The sequence below is a fragment of the Nannobrachium achirus genome, assembly GCF_963921795.1.
Source record: "Nannobrachium achirus genome assembly, chromosome: 3".
NCBI classification, from domain to species: domain Eukaryota; kingdom Metazoa; phylum Chordata; class Actinopteri; order Myctophiformes; family Myctophidae; genus Nannobrachium; species Nannobrachium achirus.
In genome coordinates this window covers 59540401-59556709 of record NC_137812.1, presented here as the reverse complement: position 1 = coordinate 59556709, position 16309 = coordinate 59540401, and the positions used below count along the sequence as shown (strand labels likewise).

The 16309-nt window shown below is 42.1% G+C and overlaps 1 protein-coding gene across 1 annotated transcript; it reads right to left on the bottom strand.

Moving 5' to 3' along the window:
• Window positions 1–498: 498 nt before the first annotated feature.
• On the bottom strand, window positions 499–15698 carry LOC308281424 (bifunctional apoptosis regulator-like). The gene is made up of 9 exons (XM_080721600.1): window positions 15518–15698; window positions 13314–13640; window positions 11462–11560; window positions 6934–7027; window positions 4871–5043; window positions 4305–4449; window positions 3778–3960; window positions 1968–2164; window positions 499–1858 (listed from the first exon to the last, which is right to left on the bottom strand). Exons 2-9 carry the CDS (start codon window positions 13631–13633, stop codon window positions 1651–1653), a joined length of 1419 nt encoding a protein of 472 aa, XP_080577726.1. The 5' UTR covers window positions 13634–13640; window positions 15518–15698; the 3' UTR covers window positions 499–1650.
• Window positions 15699–16309: the final 611 nt, after the last annotated feature.

Below are 16309 nucleotides of genomic sequence, written 5' to 3'. Positions count from 1 at the left end.
GGGTCCGTGGAACAAAATATTTTGAGATGGGGCCAAATAGGCTACATATCATTTTGGGGGTCCTTGGCATGACAAAGTTTGAGAACCATATACATATCATTTTGGGGGTCCTTGACAAAGTTTGAGAACCACTGATACCAGACAGTGTTCACAAACTTTGTCATGTGATGTCATTGTCAAGGACCCCCAAAATGATACGTATTTGGCCGCGGACCTCAAACTTGATATATTTTGTTCCACGGACCTCAGAAGGAGTAAAGATTCAAGTTAAAAATGTTCAATCTGAATTTGGGTCTTGCGGCTCTTGCCAAATGCTAGATGCAGAATAGATACACCAGAGCAGTGCATCAAGGTTTCGTCAGTGCTATAAGGTTTTGTGAGCAGTAGATGGCGCTCGTTCTCCGTATATTGTGTCATCTGATAAGAATAAAGAATTGGAGCACAATCAATTATCTAATTCTTACAAAAATCCTTTATTTATATTTAAGTCATTCTGAACAGTAAGAACTCGTAACCAGATCACAGTGTAAGTACTTTATGTGCAAAATAATGTAAAATGTTTTTGATCAACTCAACTAAAACACCATTATGGAAAAATAATGCCAACAATATCTTTGAACAATTAAAACAAAAACAAAAAAGTATTTTTTCAGGGCCATACAAGCTCTCATTGCTTACAATGCCACACAGGACAAATGGGTTTTCCATAAAATCATTAAAAGAAAATTTAAGAAATAAATCAATATAATTCTCTGAACAGAATTTAAATGGAAGAAATGTCTTATTTCAAAAACAAGTGCCATACCTCTTATTGGAGGAAACAATAGAACTGTACAATTAACTTATTTTACATTGCTCTCCAAAGAGTGCATTATTTGTGTTTTAAGGCCCTAGGTTCACTGCAGGATGCAAAGCCATGTACATCCTGACATTTCATGTGACATGTTACACAATCATGCTACCAAACCCAACCAGACCTTTGTTTTCAGCACCAAAATCCTGTCAGCACCTCTAAGACTGAAGCACTGCAAGAAGTGCACAGAAAGGTTTTATACGTGTGATAATATTTCAACAGCAACTTAAGTCGGCATTGAAAATGTGACCACTAAAGCCCAGCTTGTGCATTGCAAGTCATAAACGATGAATAATTTTGGAAAGGACATTTGTATTGTAATTGGTGTATTGCAAACCGATTGATTCTACTCCTAGTGACGTACCTAAAGACAAATTGAGAAAAAGATCATCACACCCTAAGTATTAGACTAATCTTTCTTCACAACCCATTTCTGCAATTTGAATCACCTGCATTCTAACCTGTTGTAACATTTCAGCGTGACCTGTGAAAAGTATTATGGAGATCAGAAGGGTGGTAGAGGGCTTATTTCTGGCACAAATCTGTGTTTTGGTTTGTCTTAGCTTCTTCCATGGTGCAGTTCTTGCATTGTTCCACTTTCAACGGTCTATTAGAGAGACATGAAACAAAAGGAAGAGCGCTCATATCCCAGGTCCCCCCAGAGATCAATAAATATTATTGATCTTATCTTGTACGAGGGTTATGCCCTTTGGGATAAATGTAAATACCCGTCCTGAACAGAAACTGCATTTCTGGCCATTTATTTTGGCAACATCATCATCAACTGGGATGCAGACTTAAAGTGCATTCCACTGCAGCAGTTGTGTCTCTGGGTACAGCAGCTGCTGCACCACCAGGTCTATATTAATAATAGGGTTGAAGTAGAGAGCCCAGTAAAACAGACAATTGCACACAAACTGAGGGATGAGAGGCCAAAACAGGGCAAAGGCAAAGCCCTGAGATGAGATCTTCCACACGTGGCTCCACATCCTGCTTGGCAGTGTCCTGGGGGGAGTAGGAATTCTAGATTAAGTATATGTATAGTACGTGAGTGTAAATGTCATTGTGTGAGTTTTAGGTGTGTCCAGGAGTAGAAAGCAGTCTGTGTGCATACCTGATCCTGGCTCCTTTCCAGAGTCTCCACAGGGCACACACTTCAAGCACAGACAGCAGCATGGCATTAACAATGATAAATCGAGACGTCCAGTAGTGGACGGCTAGCCAATCCCAAGCAAACTCTGCTATCAGCTGGTATGGGAGCAGGATGTACTTCACCAGAAACTCTGCCCATTGGTGCCAGGTGGGTTCCAACTGGCAAATGAGAAAACAAGAATTAGTTTTAGTTAAGTTAAGAGAATTGATCAAATAATGAAAGCATTAAAAAACAAAACTAAATCTGATTTTATATTCATTATTATCAGTTGAATCTATGACTTGACTTAAACCTTTCTGCTCCTTGGGGAGCATAGGTCATTTATGGTTCTGTGTCCTTCTGAACTTCTTGAATCTATAGCAGTCGATATCAGTATTTCTTTAAATGGGGGTAATTTTAGGGATACTGAGAAAATGTCTGTTATTGGTTATGAGCAATCTATCCCACGTTCATAAAATCAGTTGAATCTGGAAACTATCACGTATGTTTGAGAAAACTTATATATGGCATATATTTTCAAATAAAAATCAAACAAACAAAACATAGAATTAGAAATTTCAGCCCCTGCCTCTCTAAGATTCTCTGCACGTCCCTGGTAGACTAGTGCAGAAAGGCGGGAGAATAGCAACTAGGGGGGGAAATCTCGGATTCCTCATTGTTGCAGGGCAAGTGCGAGAATCTGCAAGATCCAATGTGCTGTGAGCCTATAGCTCCGCCCGGTTCAAACGTCTGTCGGAACTTTTCGAGCGCTCCATGATGACGTCGCTGGTTATTGACTTTGTCGCTTCGCAAACAAAGTAAAAACAAGTTCATAGGCCAGCTCGCTGCATCATTTTTAACCCCCAGAGGGAAGTTCAGAATATGAACGCCAACATCGGAAAGGTTGGTTGAAACACAATCAAAACAAGCGCAAAGAAGACAGAAATACAAGGTGTATCAGTATCAGGAATAATGTTTTGTGCTGGTGAATGGGGTACTTAGTAGGGCTGCGAATCTTTGGGTATCCGACGATTCGATTCAGAATCGATTCTTGGGGTCATGATTCACAATTTCTTTAGATTCTTTCAAATCCAAACGATTCGAATTCAGAAACGATTATTTTCCGATTTAAAAACAATTCTCAATTCAAAGCGATTCTCTATTCAAAACAATTCTCTATTCAATTTATATATCAGGATCTACTCCAGTCTGCTGGCATGAAAGTAGAGTACATTTACGTAGCTTTTATAATTGTAAAGGTTTTATCAACTTATTGCAATAATGTAAACAAACAAAGGTAAATCCAAGACAACATGTCTGATTTATTCATGCTTGCACACATTCTTTTAACTTGTACAAACACAACATAATATCTAATAAATGATCGTAATAAAAAAATCATAATAAAAAAATCATAATATCTAATAAATAATATCTAATAAAAAAATCGATTTTTGGAAAATGAGAATCGATTCTGAATCTTACATGTTAAAAACACGATTCGAATTTCGAATCGATTTTTTCCTGCACCCCTAGTACTTAGCTGAAAAGAAATAGTAGCAGAGGTACACTAGTATAAGAAAGTTTGAGAACACAATTCCTCATTTATCAACGTGGTGCAGAAGTTTTGGCGTACACCGAAATTTAGGCAAGTGTCGGAATTTATCATCGCAACGTGACTTTGACATTGGCGTAGGGTATATCAGATGAACTTGAACGTGGCCCCACACAGATATATAGGGAAAAAAATACGCTGCTTTTTACACTCCATAATGTATACGTAAAATAATACCTGTGTGGTGAGAGGGAGGCCGTCCTCCAGTGGTTGGTCAGTGTGCGTGACAGCTGGACAGCATGTGTGCAGGAAAGGAAGGAAGGTTTCGGAATAGTCAAACAGGTACAGGTAGAAGAGTGTGAGTCGAGGGGAGTTCTTCAGAGCATACAACAGGAACAGAGACTTCCCTGCATTAACCGCCTAGCAGGGAGGATACAAACAGCACAATTTCAATGTTTTTATTTTTTGATTGATGCAACAGTTTTGAAACTCAGTATTTTAATACTACTGGAGCTTAGCAATTATCTAACGTTGGCAGACTGAAGCTGGGTATCAATTACACATACACTCGGGTAACGGTGACTGAATTGGTTAACGATTCGTCATTCCTTCTACATTCTACACTACGGGTTCCTTATAAGTACAACATTGAACCATCATAACATAGCAATAGTTTAGAGTACTGGCTTTTAATACAAAAAAAGAACACACATGTGTAGGTGGTCTCCAAAGAAAGCTGTAGAAGATATAGGCATATAAAGTACCTTGTATTCCCAGAGATTCTGTGGTGGTTTGAGGCCCAGGGTTTTAACTCTGTCTAGTTCAAACAGAATGGCCTGTCTGTGAGCCTGATTGGCTATGTTGAAGTTAGGACTGGACAGTTCTTTCTCCCCCAACATCAGCAGTAACCTGAGCACAGGGGGAAAAACTACAATTGAACCAAAAGACAGTTTCATTTGCACTAGAAATGTTTGTAATATTTTATCATAAAGTACTTGATTGAATTAAGTGTATAGAGGGTACCTGCACATTTCTAAAGTGAAAGTTTAAGGACTTTTTACTAAAATGACAAATCAAACATTTGCCAAATTGTCAAATATTAGTGGCAGAAATTGTGAAAATAGCCGTTCTACATGCTCACAACGCATCGCAACGCGAGGCGTTGTGAGCATGTAGATCTGCTATTTTCACAATAGAACCAACCGTGTTATACAAAATGTAATGCCTCAGGGTGGGGGCCCCCAGTTAAGATATGATTATTTTGGGGGTCGCGGGCTGAAAAGGTTGAGAACCACTGCTTTAAAGGGATACATAAAATGAAACATCTTACCGTCCATTGACATTCTCTTGCTGAAAGGGTTGTGTGTAGAGCTGGGCCCAGGGCCCCAGGTGTTCAAGCCAAGACAGGACTTCCTCTGTGGTCCAACGGGTCACTGGTTTGCTGATCAGCAGGTCATGCTGCTCACCCTCCCCACTGCTCCAGTGATACACCAACAGCATCACCTGATAACAAACACATACACACAATCTAACAGTGTAACCAATGATTTTTTTGTTCATATATGATTGTGTTGTATGTTAATTTATGCTGTGATGATCAAATAAACTTAAACTTAAACTTAAACTTAAATCTACCGGTAAGTCAAGGGTCTTCAACAGGGGGTCCGGGACCCCTAGGGGGTCCTCAAGAGTTACCACAGGGGGTCCTCCAAATCTTTGTGTGATAGAAACCTTTTTCTTTTTTTTATATTAACCACTTGAACCCTAGAGTTCAGAACTTTGGCCAAAACACCTCGCGCTGTGAGCTTGTACATCGGCTATTTTCGGCAAAGAGCTTTGGTGTAGAGGGGAACTAAGGGACTAAGAACAGAGTGAAAGGTCAAGTTTCTTAAGTATTGATGGTTCAAGTGGTTAAATATCTGAGAACAGAAATTGACATGAATCCAAAATAGACTGATGATCGTGCTGTCAAACAATGAACCTATATGGAATCTATGAAAAGGTTGTGGGGGTCCCTGCTTCATCTCTCTCTCAACTAAGGGGTCCTTGGCCTGAAAACGTTGAAGACCCCTGATCTAAGTGCTTGGCAGCAATGGATGTCCATTAATGGATAAGGTAATCCTAATGGGGTTTAATTGTCAGTAAAAACTGAGTGGCAGGTTTGGACACAATCTGCACATCTCTGAAGAAAAAATAAATGTAACCAATAACCTAACTTTTTTTATTTTTATTGCGCCCAGTGGGAAACAGCCAAGTTTAAGTTTATACTTTCTTAGGTCAACTTTCTTTAAAATCTTACACCAGAAGTATTACAGAGAGGAAGGACGAGTGACCGACACTGTATATGCTTTCTGTTGCAGACCACAAAAGCACAGAGTCTGTGGAAAATGTACAAACTGACAAAGCAGAAGGTTAGTTGTCTCTGTACTAATCTAGCCACAAGCAACTTAAAGAGGGTGTAACCTTTAAGTTGCAATACCTTCCATTGACAACCCCACTCTGAAACAGAAAAATACAATCCGATTGTATTAAATGACGATAATCACCAATATTTCCCCAACTACTGACAGCTTGGGTTGTCTCTGTCAAGACTTTGTTTCATACAAATTCACTGTTATGATATAATTAAGAAACTTCCTGTCAATAAACTCTGTGCAGCCTTGATTCTTTCCAAGTGTTTGTTTTGCTGAGAGCCAACGCTCGTTTTAATCAATGTTCTGCGTAGTGCGTACCACCATCAACATTGCACTTTTGCAGGACATGGAGTGATTTAAAATGAGTCCTCCCCAAAACAAACACTTAGAAAGAATCATGGCTGCAGTTGAGTTTATTTATGCATTTATTGACAGAAAGTAGCACATAACATGACGATTCTTTTCTTAAGCAAAGTGTTGACAGAGACAAACAGGATAACCCAAGCTCTCCCTAGAGGTGCAATATCGGTGAGTTTATTGTCATTTAATACAATTACATAGGACTTTTCCATTTCATGAATGGGACCGTCAATGTAGTGAATTGCAACTTGCAGGTTATGGAAATACCCCCTAAGTTGCTTGCGGCTAGTGTCAACCTACCTTTCCGGTTAATAAGAAACTAGCGTGGTGAGCCTTCTGTGAGCAAAGCCAGGTATCTACCAAGGTACTGGATTTTGACTGGATTTTACATTTGACAAATGTAACATTTACCCATGGTGAACATTTCTTGAGTTTAAAGGGCCATACCGGTGGCCTCTGGCATGTGAAAATAAAGCTATTAAAAAGGGAAATCGTTTATATGCTGTGAAAATACATGACATTGGTATGGTCCTTTAACTGGCATGTAATAAATCACTTGGCAGAAATTGTAGACTAAAAAGGTGAAGGAGTGTATAATGATTAGTCTGTGTACACTTACAGCCACACATGTGAGTGCAGTAAGAACTCCAGAGAAGAAGAAGCCAGCTCCTCTGTTCTGGTTGGTCTTCGGTCTTCCTAAAGTGTCACCATACCTGAAATGATACAGATGATCTAAACCAGCCTCTTTGTGTGTCATATACAATGTAGGCTCAGGACATGTCAATGTATTGCTCTGTCCAATTATGCAAACTTGAAATTGGGACAATTCTTGATGCCTTCAAATGCAGTATTATTTTTGATTAAGGCAGTGTGACTGTGTGTTTCCAATGTTTCCAAGGTACAGTACGCCATTTTGTTCTACTTCCGGGTGTCTTTTGACTTCCTTCACAGGTGTTTCTGATGATACGAATCAAGGGTCTGTTCCATTCTGGTCAAACAGTGTGAATGTTGGCTCACTGGAAACACTCTGCTACACCAGTGTGTCTCAAAGTGTCCTTGAGTGGGTTCCAAATGTCCCCATACAGGTGTGTAACTCTGACAGTGTACAAATGGAAGCAAATGGACCTGCAAGGGTCCATTTGCTTCCATTTGTTGATTCCATTTGTACAGAGTTTATGGGGGTCCTTGAAATTAAAGAACCACTGTACAATAAATCAAACAGAGCCTTAATTAGTATCATCAGTAACACCTGTGAAGGAAGTCGAAAGACACCCGGAAGTAGATCAAAATGGCGTATATGCATAGAGCCTATTCATCAATACTGAAGTTATACTGTCTCCCACGTTTCATCTTAGGGAAATCTACATCTTTGTGTGCGTGTCTGCGCTGACGTCATCCAATGGGAAAACCCTTGGAAAGACACAGAGTGAAGTCATCAATCGGGTGAGGACGTCATCATCACCATCAATAAGTGCAACCTGATATGAACGTAAAGGGTGATGTCATAATACTAGTAAGACGCCTCAGGGCGAGGTCGCGCCAATTCTTGGCCATCTGGCCAGTGATGTATATCGGACCAGTTACCCATATCTGGAGACCCCTGCATCATAGCCAACAATGTTATGTCAAAACATGCCTATATATGGGAGAGGGTATGTTCAAGAATCCAGTGCAGTTTGCAGAGTGTTGGTTGCAGAGAACAGAATACTAAGAAACTAAGTATACGGATAGCAATTAATATTCCGCAAACATGCAGATTTTTGTGAAGACTCTCACTGGCAAGACCATCACTCTAGAAGTTGAGCCAAGTGACAACATTGAGAATGTCAAAGGAAGGAATTCCCCCTGACCAGCAGAGACTGATCTTCGCTGACAAGCAACTGGAAGATGGACACACCCTTTCTGACTACAACATCCAGAAAGAATCCACCCTCCATCTTGTCCTGCGCCTGAGGGGAGGGCAGTAAATGATTCCATGATTCCCCTGTCATGTGCATTTATTTAATGCACATGACAGGGGGGGCCTGGGGTTAGGACCAACCTGATAATCAATTACAATAACCAAAGAAAAAAATACAAAAATGTGTATATTTAATAATCTTATATTTACAATTGAGTAAGAGCCGCATCCCACTTCCAAGCCCATTCACGCCCACTTTGCATCCACTTCAACTTCAACTCAACGGTAGGGAGAAGAACGTACGGAATAATACCGCCCATAGGCTCGTATTCCCAGCTATGGGACCGGCGGATCCAATTTCAACCGAGGGGGGCGTAGCCAGCACACACACACACACACACACACACACACACACACACACACACACACACACACACACACACACACACACACACACACACACACACACACACACACACACACACACACACACACACACACACACACACACACACACACACACACACACACACACACACACACAGCCCCTGAGAGAGCGCAGCCCCTCTGAGAGAGAGAGAGAAGCAGCTTACAGCAAAAAAGGACCTATTTAATTTAGTTGCCTTTTGGGGGGGCACCCAATACGAGAGAGAGAGAAACGAGAGAGAGAGAAAGAGAGTGTATATTTCCTCTGTCTGTGTGAATCACCTAAAAACAGTATATAAAACAACAAATCACGCACGCCGCAATTTTCGAATTGTCACCAGAGTCTATAGGTCACCGTTTGCGGTGTAAAAGCCCCCAGTAACAGCAGCTGCCTGCGTGCTGACAGAGAGAGATGACAGAGCCTCACGGAGTAGGAGGGGGGAGAGAGACACACGGCACGGATATTTTTAATTTTTCAAAGTTTTACTTTATACCGCGGTGCTGATTAGCCTACCTTTGCAATGCCATAATCCTGTGTCAATGTCGTCTCAAAGAAGAAGAAAAAGAAAAAAATCACACCCGTGTGAACTGAGCGGTGGTTTTACCCCCCCCCCCCTTCCCCCCTGTGTGTGTGTGTGTGTGTGTGTGTGTGTGTGTGTGTGTGCGCGTGTGTGTGTGTGTGCCTGGCCTGGCCTGAAAACAGCGCCCCTCCCTTAACATGTGTGGTCAGAAAAGGTACTACACAGGCTTGAGGCTACATACAGACCCACCCACATACAAACAAACTAACATACCTACACACACGGCCACGCTATGGAGACGGTGTGACCACCGCTCAAAAAAGCATCGTGTCACCATGCTTTCCTGCCTCCAGTCCAGACGGTCCATGCAGAAGGAGTTTACTTTCACATTAATTTAACAGAATGCAACAGAATTGCAAAAGCTTTTGCAAGCTACAGAAAAAGCCATTAGTCCCTTTATTTTAGCCAGTTTAAAGGGAAAATCAGCTCCAGTTTCTCTGATGCTGAAAAGAAAAAGTCCATTCACTTTGTGGTATGTGCGTACGCTGGATTAATGAATGTCCACAGGTGAAGCCCGTTAAAGGTCATTAATAGTCTCCTCTGATATTTTCACAAAGTACACTAAGCAACAGAAATGTATAGGTCATTAATAGTCTCCTCTGATATTTTCACAAAGTACACTAAGCAACAGAAATGTATATGTAATATTTTAAGTCCCTGACAGAGGTTTTACAAGCCAATTCAACAGCATTGTCATGAGGTAACTTTTGCCCTTAAATATTTGAAAGGAACAGACTAGAGTCAGATTATTGTGACATATTACATTTTCCAATAATAAAATCTAATAATTCGCTCCAACGTGATACATCAACTGTGTCAACGGCCCATGTCCTTTTTTATATGCAAATCGCTAATTCATTGTTTTATTTGTTGAAAGGTGTGAATAGAGGTCTCATTAAATTCTACCCCCCCCCCCCCCCCCCAAATGAGAGACCGAGTGGGAATGTTTCTGTCTGCAAATACACTCCATGTATTTAAGTGATTATAGAGATAGTCACGTTTAAGTAATTAGTGCTTATTATTAAACATAACTCTTATTGCTTCGGTCATCAAATCAATTTCAGTAGGCTTACTTTTAGCCAATAACAATAATAATAATAATATTATCCAGACGTTCCATGCAGAAGGAGTTTACTTTCACTTTAATTTAACAGAATGCAACAGAATTGCAAAAGCTTTTGCAAGCTACAGAAAAAGCCATTAGTCCCTTTATTTTAGCCAGTTTAAAAGGAAAATCAGCTCCAGTTTCTCTGCTGAAAAGAAAAAGACTGTTCACTTTGTGGTATGTCCACACGCTGGATTAATGAATGTCCACAGTTGAAGCCCGTTAAAGGTCATTAATAGTCTCCTCTGATAGTTTCACAAAGTACACTAAGCAACAGAAATATATGTAACATTTTAAGTCCCTGACAGAGGTTTTACAAGCCAATTCAACAGCATTGTCATTGTCATGAGGTAATTTTTGCCCTTAAATGCTGTGCACTAGCCTGGAGAGCTGTGCACAGCAGTGGAATATCTGGCCAGGTTGTGCACAACTGGCCAATTGTAATGGAATCTGCTCAAAGCCACCCTGTGCCTGAGGGGTTTGTCGGTGACACGAGATGATCTCTAGTAGTAATACAAAGTTTGATGCAAAAAGAAATATATTAAAAAGAGACGGGCTTGGGGCGCCCGCTGGCCTAGTGGTCTAGGCGCATACCACATACTAGGCTATGATGCCTGCTGGCATTGCCGGTTCGATTCCCGATCCGGACGACCTTTGCCACATGTCATTCCCCATCTCTCTCCCCATTTCCTGTCAATCTACTGTGTCCTATCAAATAAAGGCATAAAAAGCCCAAAAACAAATCGGGCTTGGTGTCTCACAGAGCAGTGCTTATACCATGATCACAGGCAGTATGTGCCTTGGGCAGATTCAAACCGGGGTCAGCTGCATGCAAGAAGGAAGGACAGAGCTTTCTTTACTGTATATGGACGGTATGTGCACAAAAAAAAATTGCCTCTCAAAATCCAACCCTACATCCTCGCCGTGAGAAGTGGAAGCAGGTAATGCTGACTAACAGGGCTCTTTTTGTCTCCCAAGAGACCAATTAAATCCCATTATTAGAATTTTGGAAAATATCAACCATCAATGTTTCCTTTGCAATTTCCTTTCAAAATAGATTCAATCCATTAACTGAACCTCCGTGTGTGTGAGGACCATAGCTTGTCACATTTCTATATCCCATTATATACTTCACCTTTGGAACGCCAGCAGGCTGCGAGATATCTTGGGGTCAGCCTGAATCTCTGCTCTCCTCCTTTGCACAATCTCACTGAACAATTTGTCTGCTGCATCCCTGAAAGGAAGAAAAGACTATATAGTGGCGAACATACAAACTGTAGTTGAGTCGTCGATGGGAATGTTTTTGAGTATATTACATGAGTCAACTAATCTAATTCAATTTGATCTCAACTAAATGAGACATTGACACAAGTCTGTGAAGAGGCTATAGAGGCCTGAGGGGTCTTTTTTTAGGGGTAATTTTTCCTGGAGGAGCGTATAAGGAAATCGTTTTGTTGTTTGTTGTTCTACAAGCACACAAGTGCTTGTAGATCGGGCTGTTTTCACTAGTTTTGTGCGACAGTCTTGTATGATGAAGCAGGGCTTTGCTTTACCAAAAGAAGTACACATTTGAAACTTGGAGATACAAGGTTTCTGCCCGACAGTGATGATATTTTAGTGATTATGTTGTGAGGAAAACATTGAGATAATAGCCATTTTGGTTAGAACTGACTGAAAATAATAAGTGTAAAAGGACACTAAATATTTTTTCAAGTGTCGCGGCACCACTGGACTGCCGTCGCGGCACCCCAGGGTGTCCCGTCACCCACTTTGAAAACCCCTGGGTTAGAGGGCCTGTGCGGGGTGTGGAATTGGCAAGATCCAACAGGAGATGCTCATAATCATCTCAGACCAGGTGAAAACATAATATGGACACTGTCATTAAAGGAGGAATGGAGAGGGATTAGTTTTACAAAAGATAGATTAATTTATAGAGATTATATTATAGAGATTAATATTATAAGCAAGCGGGCGTAATCATCTGACCCCTCTCATCATGAGTTCTGACCACAAACTCTTGCATGCAGTGGTGTGATCTGGATTTTAGAAGTGGTGCCCCTCTAAATTCATGACGTCATGTGCGCGTGCACGCGCATGTGTGCACGCATTTTCCTTTAAGTTTTATATAAAATACCTTTAAATACATAGACTTTACTTTACAATAATAGACTCACCCACACACAGTAAAGCCTGCTAACTCCTTTCGGAACACTCCCTCCGCTATGCATGCAGCTCTGACAAAAGGACCCATTTCAGGGAGAGTTTTCCGAAAGGAGCTAAATGTCGTGAACGTGCTGCTGGCCAAGTGTAAATGAGGACGTAGGTGACAACTGCCTACCCGAGTATTGTTATGCAAAGCAGCTAACCAGGTAGGGGACTGAAGTGTTCGTACCATAGAGTTATGGTTCGTGCTGACCACGGCGCCACACAACTTGACGACGTGCGTGCACGTGCGCGTGTGTGTGCGTGCATGTGGGGCGTGCGTGCGTGCAGCTTGAGAAGTCTGGGCTCGCTGAGCCCAACCGAGCCCATGGCATCTCACCCCTGCTTGCATGTTCTCCCCACTGGGAAGCGACTCTGGGTAATCAAACCGGGGGGCTCTCTCCATTCCGACATGTCGCCACTCTGACAGTGACTTCTTATTGTCGGAGTGGCAACACTTCCATAGAGGTTAGGGTTAGGGTAAGAGATAGGGTTAGTGTCTGTCGGAAAGGAGACATGTCGGAATGGAGAGATGCATCCAATCAAACCCATGAACCAGGTATACAAACATTTTTTCCCCAGTGCCGTGGCACTCTCAGCAGTTGAATGGCATACATTGACTGGACTGTACAGTAGGGGCCGGTATCATCATCATCAGCACCACTCACTTCACACGGGTGTGATTTCTTCCCTACAGTACTTTGTGTCAGAGAAATGCAGTCAGTCAAATACCTTGTATGTGAAAAAGCGTATCATTTTCTATGGTCTGGTTGACAATTGCATACCTCAGGAGTATGTTGACCTTCGGGAATCCCTCCCACTTCTCTCGACACTCAGGACACTCATTCTTGCGTGAAGACTCCCACCACAGAGCCAGACAGTGACGGCAGAAGTTATGACCACAGTTCAACGTTGTGGGGTTCACTAGTATGTCATAGCAACAGTGACACGAGAACTCGTGGTCTGAGATGATGGTGCTGCTGGCACGGGTGGTCAGAGAGGATTCTGATGAATGGTCATTAGTTAATTCTGACGAGTGGTCATCAACTATAAATCCTGGACCGTCATTGGGTGAATCTCTCTCCATCTGTCGATGATGCAACATTTCAGGTCTGCAGGTGAAAACATAATATGGACACTGTCATTAAAGGAGGAATGGAGAGGGATTAGTTTTACAAAAGATAGATTAATTTATAGAGATTATATTATAGAGATTAATATTATAGCTATAGGCCTATATTTTCTTAGGTAATATTTGTTAAAGTTACAGATCTAACATAACTAGCAGAAACTTTCAGGCCAACTCGCACCAATGCAACTAGTCGCAAATCTAACAAAACCATGTCACACACCAATGCAACTCCTTGCAACTGCCATTGAGGATAATGGTTGCAGTAACGGTGTCAGGCATAATCGCCTATAACATTTTCGCCAGGTCTTTTCGCGGGGCACTTTTGCCGTGGAGGAGAGTCTTTTCACCTACCTGTCTGAGCCATTTCGCCTACCCTCAATTCTGCTGTCAGACTGTCCATGTTTTCATATTATCTCTTTGTCATTTAAATATTATAGTGACTGTGACAGTGGTGTTACATGTCAAACCTACACACGGCTATCCTATGCACTCCATAGTAATCACATAAATACAGAGCTATTGGAATCAGGTGCGCCCAAATAATTAATTAATCCATGGCCCTATACATTCTTTGGTGCAGTATTGAACAGTATTGTAAAATGAACAGTATTGTAGGCCTATATTGTTTTAACATTAATTAGGCTATACAAAATATATATGTAGGCTTTGAAGAATTTATTAGAAGTTTGCAATAGAAAAAAGTACAGTTTCATGACAGTACAAATCACTGGTACAAGGTCAACTAAAAGGAGATCCTAGAAAGCCGAGGCTTATTTCCACAGGAACCACACTTTAAGTATCTCATATAACATTGAAAGACAGACGGATAGAACATAGTACTTTATCTAGGATAATATCAGTTTCAAAAGCATAACATCAAATACAAAGGCAGAAAAAGAGAAAAAAGGGGGGGGGGGGGAGCATGGCTATTAGCCTATAGGTCTATATAAGATATGCTACACCTTAGCCTATAGAATCAACCTTGCCTGTCAACAGGCATAAAAAACTATTTTGCCATTTTTTAGGAATAAAATGTGATGTAAATAATAAATGTCAAGTAAACTGTTAGATTCACTTGACACCACTGTCACAGTCACTATAATATTTAAATGACAAAGAGATCATTTGCAAACACGGACAGTCTGACAGCAGAATTGAGGGTAGGCGAAATGGCTCAGACAGGTAGGTGAAAAGACTCTCCTCCAAGGCGAAAATGCCAGGCGAAAGGACCAAATGCGTGTAGGCGAATATGTTATAGGCGAAAGTGCTGGTGACCGCAGTAACATGTGGCAAGGAGTTGCATTGGTGCGGTTTGGCCTTTACTCCGACGAGTGTTGCTTGCTATTATGTTCAACTAAAGACAAGGTTCCTACTTCCTAGTTACCACAGAGAGCCTAAATAGACAGGAACCTGCAAGGGGACCTGTACTTTATACACTTAGCAACATAAACAATTCTAAATGTGTCCAAGTTTATTTCCTGTTGCAGTGTTTGAACATCAGTAAGGTTAGCTGACACTGACAGGAAATACATTTGGACCCAAGCTGTTCCCCAGCAATACAATTCCAATGACAATGTAATAAGATATATTTAATACAGGTTCTCAAGGTGGGGTCCAGCCAGGGCAGGGACCCCAGGGTTCCTTGCTTGAGGGGCAGGTCTGTAACTCAGGTCACGATCATTTTGGATAGAACCTCAGACTCTTCCGGAGGTCCTTGAAATTAAAAAGCTTGAGAAGCACTGCTTGTGCTTTTTCTTTCGTTTGAAGCTGGGCGTGGCGTAGTGCCTACTTGGTAAAGGTAAACGAAACTGTAAGACAACGTCATTCGCCCTCATCAACACAGTAGTTAATGCTTACCTTAATAGGAACTGCTCTTGAGCGGGGATAAGCTGGAGGAACACATAACTATTTTATCTAGCTAAAGTACAGTATGCTTCGTGTAGAGTCTGTAGATGTAGAGCATCGCTAGAGCATAGCAAATCGCCAAATTAACCTTATTGCAGACAAAAACAGACAAGTGTACAACTGTCGGCCGCCATAGCTGCGCACTCTGCTTTGGAATGGAGAGCCCCCACGTACGACGGCGTGAATCAAAACACCATCCCGGTTCCAACCAACGACCAAGGGCAGAGCGCTTGTTTTCGGTGGAGATGACGGAGGCGCGCCGGACGTGAGACACCTCCGAGCGAGCGAGTCGCCGTGTCGAGCGTTGCGACGGTCGCATGAGCCGACTCAGTGCCGTTACCGACTTATGTGCCGTTATGGACAGAATAGTAATATTCAGCCCCCCGACTTTTGGCACCTCCGCGCGGTCCAGGCGAACTCAACGGAGCGCTCCCTACCTCTGGTTCAGCCAATCACAAGGTTCCACTGCTGGAACCGGGATGGTGTTTTGATACGAGAGAGTGTTTTTTACTGGTGATTCAGTCAGAGTGTATGAAAGGGTGCGCTCGTTTTATTGTCCACGACATTGCAAGCGGCGCGAAGGCCAGCGGACCTTGGTCCTGCTCTTCGCCCCCGAGCGCCGCAGGCGCGAGTGGCCGCGAAGAGCGGGCCAGGGCCGCGCGGCCGGCGGAGCGCCGCGCGAGTTACGAAGCCGTGGTGAATGCAATCGTTATATTTATGCCCAGGCCGTAAGGCCTGGGCAAG

What these genes read in the sequence shown, in the direction of transcription:
- LOC308281424 (XM_080721600.1), bottom strand. Translation starts at nt 13,633, where the DNA reads ATGTTGCATCATCGACAGATGGAGAGAGATTCACCCAATGACGGTCCA. An exon ending in CTGCACTCACATGTGTGGCT is followed by an intron (nt 5,044 to 6,933) that starts GTAAGTGTACAC and finishes GTTTGTTATCAG; the next exon opens with GTGATGCTGTTGGTGTATCA. An exon ending in TGGAAAGGAGCCAGGATCAG is followed by an intron (nt 1,859 to 1,967) that starts GTATGCACACAG and finishes TACTCCCCCCAG; the next exon opens with GACACTGCCAAGCAGGATGT.